Below are 9007 nucleotides of genomic sequence, written 5' to 3' on the forward strand. Positions count from 1 at the left end.
TAGCCTTGAACAATATGAGACCGTCTCGGGAAAAAAAAGGTGAATGAGTAACCAGACACATGAGCAAGACTGAATTCTGTTACTTAGGGTTAAACGGAATCTTAACTTCCTTATCACTAGGAGTATGTACACTTCTAAAACATTTATTTTCAGCATTTTAATCTATGATTATTTACCTGATGCATGTATATTTCCTACAGTATTAACTGACAACCTATGAAGCCACTCCAGCCTGCAATTAGGGACTACAGAAATTACAGGAGAACAAGACTACACGCAGCATGACCACGCGGCCTGAGAAGGCGCCGGGCTAGAACTTAACTTTCTCCACACGTGGGAGTGTGTGCCGTGATGCGCCCTGTGTGAGCAAAAGTAATGCGGGAAACATACTTAACCGCCACTGGACTTCAAGATTATCGGAGACCCGTGGAGTGAGAGCCGCCCCCCCTGCCGTGAGCCCCCAATCTCCCGCCGGGTGCTATGTGGTGCACTGACGGGAGAGAGACAAAGGGCAAGGGACAGCAGTGCAGCAGGATCTCTGGGTCAACCAGTTGTTCAAAAGACCCCGACGCAGCCAGAACCTTGAATTTATTGCCTGAAGAAGGGACTATCAGGGGTTATGGATGACTCAGGGGGCGGTGATTTTAAACTAGTGCGGCTCTTGCACTGGAGCACCTTTAGTCCCACCCTGAGCAGTCTTAGTCTTTGTAGGTGGGGATAACGGGAAATCTCAAAAGGGTGACACCAGTAATCCCAGGCCTCCATTTATCACTTAGGGAAGTGTGGAAAAGCAGCCATTGTGAATCTGCGGGTCCTCGACACAAAATCATTGAAAACCAAAGCTATGTATTTTGAAGAAAAAATTTTAAATGACCTTAAAGTATAAATAGAAGCGAGGGTCCCACTCCAATTTACAAACAAGGAGGCACAGGCACCCAGCAGGAAGGAGGTGAAGCCCTCGCTCCCTAGGGGCAGAGAAGACCCCCGCAGCCGCCTGAGAGCAGGGCTGTGTTCAGGTCTCACCTCCTCCTGAGACCCGGCCGGCAGTTCAGCCTACTGCCCCTCCAAGGAGCACAGCGAGGCAGACAGGCCCTGCCCCGAGTGGAGGAGAGGGACACGGGCCGTGTGCCCGGGAGGGGCTCCAGGACGGCCTCGGGACAGCGGAGCAGCCTGACTCCGGTCAGCACCCCCGGGAGGCTCCCACGTGCACAGGCCAGCTCGCTGTGCGCTCCAGGCAGGGCCCGGGTGTCTCCTTCCGGTTCCCCAGAAGATGCCAACAGGCGGCCAGGTCAGGACCTCCGCAGCAGCTGCAAGCCAGAGACAACAGCCACAAATGACCTCGCGGCCAGCAAAGGGCATCCCAGGCCCAGGGGCAAGGCCGGCGTGGCTGGAGGACGGAAAACTGAAAACAACAGCCTTGACACTGAAAACTTACCTCCTTCCTCCCGCTCCACGCTGCATGCTGATGAAATACACACAATAAGAAGTGCTCACAAAGCAACCACTCGGGCAAAGTCTTAACAAAGCTCAAGAGTTTATTAAGAATTAAAAATACTGTAAATGAGCCATACAGTTCCTTTCACAGTAAACTAAAGAAATTTTTTTTTCCTTTCTTTTACTTTTCAGGGTTTTTTTTTTTTTTTTTTTTTTTTCCTGGAAGGGCAACATAGCCGTGAAAGAACAACACAGCTCCAAGGGGAAGGGGTACAGGAAACAGGTACCATGGCAGGGCTCCACCCCGGCGGCAGACCTCCTCACCCACTCCACCGCTGAAATAAAAACATTATTTGGCCCCACTGCCTGGGAGACTCTGAGCAGCACTTAAAATCAGCACCTGAGAAACCTGCTCTCCTCCCTGGGATTCACACCCAAGGGTTTGGTGCCCACCCCAAGGGTTGGCACAGGTTGGCCACCAGGGGCAGAAGGGCACCAGGGACTCAGGGCACCGCACCTCCACATTCTGGTGCTTGGCAGTTACCTTCGATGTCACCGGAGGACTGGGGAATGGGAGAGATACCCAGGCCCCGGGGGACCTCAGGCAGGTGACCTCAGGCAGCTGACCCATTTAAAATGAAGGTGAGCCCAGGCCCCGCCTCAGCTGACATCTACGCATTCCAACCACTTTTAAGAGGAGGACAAGAAGCAAGAGAGATGCCACAAAACATTGGCCGAAAGTATAAAAATAAACAAAAAAAGGTAAAAATTAATGTTCCTTAAGGACAATAAGAAAAAAAAAGTGTGCCCTCCATTTTTTTTTTTTTTTTTTAACTTGAAATCTGGCCACCAAACAGGGTCTCCGAGGTCAGCGTTCATCTGCCTCTGAATCCGTGGCTGTGGTCACTGCCGTTTTCCTGATACAACGCTGCCCTCCTAGAGCCTGCGCCGTCCCTGGCAGCCAGGCCTCCAGGACGCCAACCGCAAGGAACAGCAGAGGCCAAAGAAACTGGCGATCGCCCGGGACAGCCAGGCACAGAACCATAGCGCCCGGCAACAGGCGTTCTTCAGGGGGGCTCGAGGTGGGGGTACCTCGTGGGAGGAGAGGAGACAACACACCTTTTGGTCTGGAGAAACCTGCCTGGGAATCCTCGCCTGCACACACCACCGCTTAGAACTTCTCGTAAATCCTTTCGACTTCCACAAACAACCTGTCGAGGTCTTTCCTCAGGACGTCCAGGTCCGCGTAGGCGCCCTTCAGGTCCCTCTCGTTGCTTTCGATCTTGACCGAGTAGGTGACCAAGCTGTCCACAGCAGTCCTGAGCATCTTCAAGTCCGACTCCACCTGGCTCACTGAGGACTTGAGGTTGTCCAGCGAGGACAGCCTGTCCAGCAGGTCCGAGGTGGGCGGCCGAGCGGCCGGGTCCTCCCTGAGCAGCGCGTGCACCTGCTCGCGCACCCGCTGCAGCGACTCCACGGTGCCGGGCAGCTCGCCCACGCTCCTCTTCAACGCCTCCACGTCGCCGTAGAGTGCCAGCTGAGCCTCGCCCAGGCTCTGCACCGTGCTGGCCAGCCTGTCCCTGTCCACCTCGGGCCCCAGGCCCTGCAGGCGGCCCTGCAGCGCGGCCAGGCGCTCCTCGTGGTCCTGGCTGCTGGACACCAGCGACCGCAGGCTCTCAGCCTGGCGCGCAGAGGCCTCCTGCAGGGCCTGCACGCCTGACTCCACACCCTGCAGCCTAGAATCCAGGGCCTGGCCCTTCTGCAGCAGCACGTCCAGGGCGTCCGCGTGTCCAGAGCCACCGTCCCCCTCCGGCCGCGGGGCCTCGGCCCGCAACTGGCTCAGCTCCTCCTGCAGCCTCCTGACCTCATCTGGGAGGTGCGAGGCGGCCTCCTCCGAGCGCTGCAGCTTCTCGGTAAGGGCCTGCAGGGCCAGCCGCTCGGCCTCGGCAGCCTCCTTGAAGGCCTGCTGCTCCTGCTTGAGGCTCACCAGCTCCCGAACCTCACTGTAGACCTCGGCCTCCAGGGTCTGCAGGGAGCGGCGCAGGGCCACCAGCTCCTCGCTCCGGGACTTGGCCGCGCCCTGCACCTCCTGCACCGTGGCCTTCAGGGCCTTCAGGGCCTGTCGGTCCTCCCCAGACTCCTCCAGTGCGGCCACTTTCGCCTTCACCTCGTTGATCTCCTCCTGGCCCCGCTTCTGCACGTCGGTGAAGACGGCGATGTTGTCATTGATGGAGCGGGTGAGCTCCGTCAGCCGCTCCTCCACCGTGTGCTCCAGAGATGTGAAGTCACGCTCTCGGGCATCCTTCACCACGTGGATGCCGTCGGAGAGGTCCTTGAGGATCTCGTTCTGCAGCTTCTGCAGGACCTCGCCGATGCGGCCGATCTCGCTCTCGCCTTGCTTCACGGCTTTGTCCGTGAGGTCCTGCTTGTGCTGGGAGCTCCGCAGCATGGACTCCAATGTCCCAAACGTGGCCTGCAGCGACTGCACCTGTAACGGAGACCCAGACGTCAGCCGCCGGAATCACCAGCACATTTTGTTAACACCGCTACTTTCTGCTTCTCCATCTGCCCAGCCTCCAGGGCCCCACTCTTCCAGAACCCACTACTTTTTTAGGGGATCCCCCCTCCCATGCACAGGCTGTGAGGTTGTGGGGACCAAGTGTAGGACCCTGCAAGCACTGCGCCCACAAACACCTAAAGCAGCCCCGCCAGGCAATCCCAACATTTCTGATAAAAGTTCGGGGGAAGTGCGTTGGGCCAGCCGGCACACACCAACCAGCCCAGCACTCAGACGATCCCTGAGTCAAGGCCAGCCTAAGCTACACGATGAACTCAAGGTCAGAGGTTCCTAGCACCATCTTCACCCCAAGCCATAGGGCAGGGAGAGTGAAAACGCTGTGGTCCGTGGGCCCACACCGATTCTGTCCAGCGCTGCGCACCTGTTCTCACACCTGGCCTGGGAGCTTCTCAGGGAGCTGGTTAACTGTGCTGCAATGCTGCGAGCTCTGATGATTTGAAACTGGGCCCTGCCCTCATGTGCCACACGGGAAAGCTGCTGGGGGCTGACCCCGTCCACCCCCTAGGTCTAGCCACTGATTCCAGAACAGCGGCCACCCACACTGTGGAAAATTCTGCAACGTAAACAGCCTGGTCATCTGCATTAAGCAACTGCATGGCACTGAGAAAGGCATAAAGACAAGAAACTATTGCCCATAGGCCAGGCGTGGTGGTGCCCGCCTATAATCCTAGCACACAGGAGGCTGAGGCAGGAGGATCACTGTGAGTTTGAGGCCAGCCTGGGCTACAAAGTGAGCTCAAGGCCAGCCTAAATAGCATAGTGAAATCTTGTCTCAAAAAGACAAAAAAAAAAAAAAAAAAAAGGAAAGAAAGAAAGAAAAGAAACTATTGCCCCCTACAAAAAAAGAAGAAACTACTACAACTTAAAGGTTTGGGAGACTTTTCTTCCAGTCAAATACACTGCGTGGAGCTTAGAGACTCTATTTTCCAATCCGTAGTGATATTTAAGAATTGGGGCTGGGGAAGGCACTCAAGTTACAGCACTTACATAGCATGCGTGAGGCCTCAGATACCATCCCCAGTACTGCAGGAGAATGAGTGAGTGAGTGAATGAATGAATTAGCATGGGGTCCACAGGCAGAACTCAAATGCTCATCGTGTCGCTCCCCAGCTGTGTCCAGAGGGTGGTGGCACCGTCCTCAGCTCCACACCGAAGCACGGGACTGACTGACAACAGGGTGGGACCACTCTGTGGGTGTCAGGAAGTCACACTCGTTTTCCAAGGGCCAGGGTCTCGAGTCCCTGGTGGCTCCATGGGTGATTTTACAGGAGTGCGCGGTTCTGGGGGCTCCACAACACGAGACAATGTCCTGGCCTGGCCGAGCAGCCCGAGTCACAGGACAACACCCTGAGAAGGTGCAGGAGGGGCACACCTGGAGACCAGGTGACTCACTCAGCACCGGCCTACCACGAACACAGCAGTGTGCACCTAGCGCCTGCTTCCTCAGGGAAGCAGAGGAAGACCGTCACCCTGGCTGTCACCCCTCGCCTGAGCAGCTCTTACAAGAGGGATTAGATATTACGGACAGAGCCCCACACTATGAAAGACTGGTTAAGCCTTGGCCACACACTCCTTTGGGAGATTGCAGGCCTGATCAGTCTGCAATAACTAAGCAATAATATTAACGCATTAAAAGTGCACTTTGTCACCATCCCGAGGGGACCGTCCAGCTTATGTGCAGACGACATGCACCAGATCTGTCTGTCCTCCCACATCTATGAAATGCCACCACACGTGGCATGAGGGCACACTGTCAGAGACAAAAGAAAGGCTGGACAGGATCCCTGCCTCCAGGAGCCCCCGGGCCAGGTGGGGTGGAGGAACTGGTTGCTGCTGATGGCTGGCACGGACTGGCTAGCACAGACCGGGACACTCACTGCACACCAAGAGCCATCAGGATGCTGTGGTAGCATCGGGCATCAAAACCCCACACCGTCTGATTCCGAGCCCTGAGTTCTGAGCCACTGTGGGATGCCCGAAAAAGGAGCTGCTGACACCCAGAGTCCTGACACCTGGCTCCGGTACAGAGGCTCAGGACCAGAAAACAAGAACCAGAGACAGGTCCCTGCTCTGGGCGAGCGGCTCCACCTGCCTGAGTGCCCCACCATCACTACTTGCCCCCCGGGGCCTGCCAGGGCAACACGGGCCCCCGAATGAGCTGAGACGGACACCCAACTGCTAAGACGACCTGGGCCGCCCTCCCATACCGAGAGCACCGGGAAACAACAGCCCCAATCCCAGCTCCGCCACCAGAATCCTGACTCAGCTTCCCCATTCGTGCAACAGTGCTGTCCAGTGGTGTCCGTCTCAGAGGGGCCCAGAGAACCCAAGCTGTGCCTCGAAAGCCGGGCCCCCAGAGTGCGCCTTCTGACTACCCACGCCGTTGCACATGTGCCTCCCGGCTACAAACTCAGCCTCACCCCACACCCACGCTCAGTGCTGCTCAGGCGTCCAAGCCTAGGTCGTCAGAGAACCAACCACGGCCGCTTCCTCAGTGCCAGGTTCCCCACCAGCAGTTGGGAGACGCAGGTAGGGTGGCCGCATGCCGGGCTCGGCCCAACACTGTTGGTCTGCTGGGTTCCAAGTCAACGGGGCAAAGTTTACCAGGTACCTAGTCCATTCGAGCAAGACACTGAAACCAACAGCCCCGCGGTTATACGGCTTTTGGGAGTTACGTGTGATGGAGACCACTGTGAAGCAGCTCTGAGCAGGACTTAAATTAACCGCTTGGCTTTCCACGTTTGCCTGTGAGCCTGTCCAAGGCCCAGGCCCTTGTCTGGAGATGGGCAGCGGACTCATAGTAAGTGAACCTCTGTGAGTCACTGGTTCCCAATGAGGCCTGTAATGGTGGGTGAAACCAGGACACCTCAAAGAACAAGGCCACAGCTAAGGACACTTGGCTCCAACCTCAATTAACTAGATAAAGACTGTATTCTCAGGCACCTCGCTCCTGTGAAGGTCAACCTGGAGATAACATATTCTCCTAAATTAATGTAAGGTCTTACTTAGAGAAGTCCTTGAGCAGACTCCCAAGGTGCTTAAAAGGTCCTGCTCACATTCTTCAGGACTCCCTCGCTTTGTTTGATAACTAAATAAATACAGGCCTCCCAGAGAAGATCTCTGTCTCAGCCCCCAGAGAACCTCAAATTCTGTTGGAGGGTTTTGAGCCTCCTGGAGCCCTAAAATCCTACCACTTGACTGCTATTTAAGCCTTGGCCACACACTCCTTTGGGAGACTGCAGGCCTGATCAGTCTGCGATAACTAGGCAATAATATTAACGCATTAAAAGTGCACTTTGTAAGGTGGGTGTGGTGGTACAGGCCTTTAATCCCAGCACTCAGGAAGCTGAGGTAGGCAGATCACTTTGAGTTGAGGCCAGCCTGGGCTACAAAGTGAGTTCAAGGCCAGCCTGAACTGCAAAGCAAGACCCAAAAGAAGGTGCACTTTGCCTCCAAGCCCGGCAGCTCCCTAGCTGTGCAGACACACAGGGCCAGCAGGGTTAATGGTGCACTTACCTCATGCAGCTGGGCTAGAGGGCAAGAGACGCACCGTGCCTGGCACACAGGAAGTGCAGAACACAAACGGAGGCAACGGAAACAGCTGTATTACACCACTGTGTGGCCACTATTTCCCCAGCCGGGACTTCTGGACGCAGCCCTTTCAGGCTGTGGGTGGGAAACTACCCCCAGAGAGGAAAGTAATCAGCACCTAGGAGTACCAAAGGAGGGACCAAGACAGAGACAGGAAGGACCCACAAGGCCGGCTTCCCAATCTCTTCAACCTGGATTCAAGATGCCCTCCTCCGCGGGGCCTCAACTTTCCATTTCCCTTCCCGCCCTTTAGGGATGGCTCTCAGGCAGCGCGGGTGCCCTAACTGTGGTCTGCACTCCCCCTCCTCGATCACCAGTGAGGTGGGTGGCTCTGCCCCAGCCCCCCAGGCAAGGGGAGTCCCACACCCTCCCTCTGCCCAACCCACATATGTGCACCCACAAACACCATTGTGACTCTAGCTCCTCCCCACCCTCCGAGGACTCCAAGCTGCCATTCGCCTATCAGACTTCAACAAATATTGTGACTGATAGAAGGAAGAAAGTAGGTGGGTGATCCCACCGCGGCGAGCGGGAGGCAGGGTTTTCGGGATGATCTGACAACCAGCCTGGGGATCAGCAAAGCCTGCTTCTCCGCTCCCAAGGTCCCCTCCCTCGGCCTGAGGCGTCCAGCAGGCTGACTCATGCTGGTCCCAGAGAGGAAATTCCTGCTCCTGCACACTCAACAAAGTGGAGAGACTTGGCAGGCCAGGCAGCCTGCTGGGAAAAGAAGGCAGCGGTTCCGGGATCCGAAGTGGCGGGATTTTTTGTTTCGGTCTTGCAAGCAACTTTCATTGTGCGATGACACCGTGCACGGAGGACGGGCGGTGGGCCACCCAAGGGGCTGCGCTTAGGTCTGGAAAAACCATAGAAGGTGGAGGCTGAGAAGCAAACAGCTGGGTGCATCCACACCTGAAGCAGGCCCCGGGGACCCTTCCCTGCTCACAACCCAGCCCGCCCCGGCCGGGGGCTGTCCCTGCAGTCGCTCTCTTTAGCCTCAATTTCCTGGTCTGGAAGACAGAATCAAGCCCACGCGTCCCGCCACCCTTCTCCCACGGCTGTTCTGAGGACAGGCCCACAGGTCGGTCTGAGGCACAGTCCCGTACCCGGCCTTTCCTCCCCCACGGTGAAATGGGCTGCTCCTCTGCTGGCCCATGACAGGGCAAGGCCCGAGCCCAGCCACAAGTTCGTCTGATTTTTGCAAAGGACCTCAGACCCTTGTGCCCCTCCTCGGGCTCAGGCTGAGACGCGGCCCCGCAGGCAGAGGCGAGGCCTGCCCCCGGCTCCCAGGGACGCGCGGCTTCCCCCACACCCTCTGCCGGTTCAACACCGAAGGCAGGGGTTCCCGGGGGGCCGGCGTCCTCGCAGGTCACCGCCCGGCCTGCGACAGGCCCGGGCCCCCTCCCC

General features: G+C 57.0%; 1 protein-coding gene across 1 annotated transcript; it reads right to left on the minus strand.

The window, feature by feature from the left end:
* Positions 1 to 1517: 1517 nt before the first annotated feature.
* Positions 1518 to 3922, minus strand: Ckap4 (cytoskeleton-associated protein 4; the record flags this gene model as incomplete). The annotated part of the gene is given in 1 exon segment (XM_013519036.1): positions 1518 to 3922. A coding segment is annotated over 1 exon segment (1317 nt), but the record flags the coding sequence as incomplete, so codon positions are not given.
* Between the last annotated feature and the right edge of the window lie 5085 nt (positions 3923 to 9007).

Source organism: Chinchilla lanigera, unplaced genomic scaffold, assembly GCF_000276665.1.
Source record: "Chinchilla lanigera isolate Chin_1 unplaced genomic scaffold, ChiLan1.0 scaffold00004, whole genome shotgun sequence".
NCBI classification, from domain to species: Eukaryota; Metazoa; Chordata; class Mammalia; order Rodentia; family Chinchillidae; genus Chinchilla; species Chinchilla lanigera.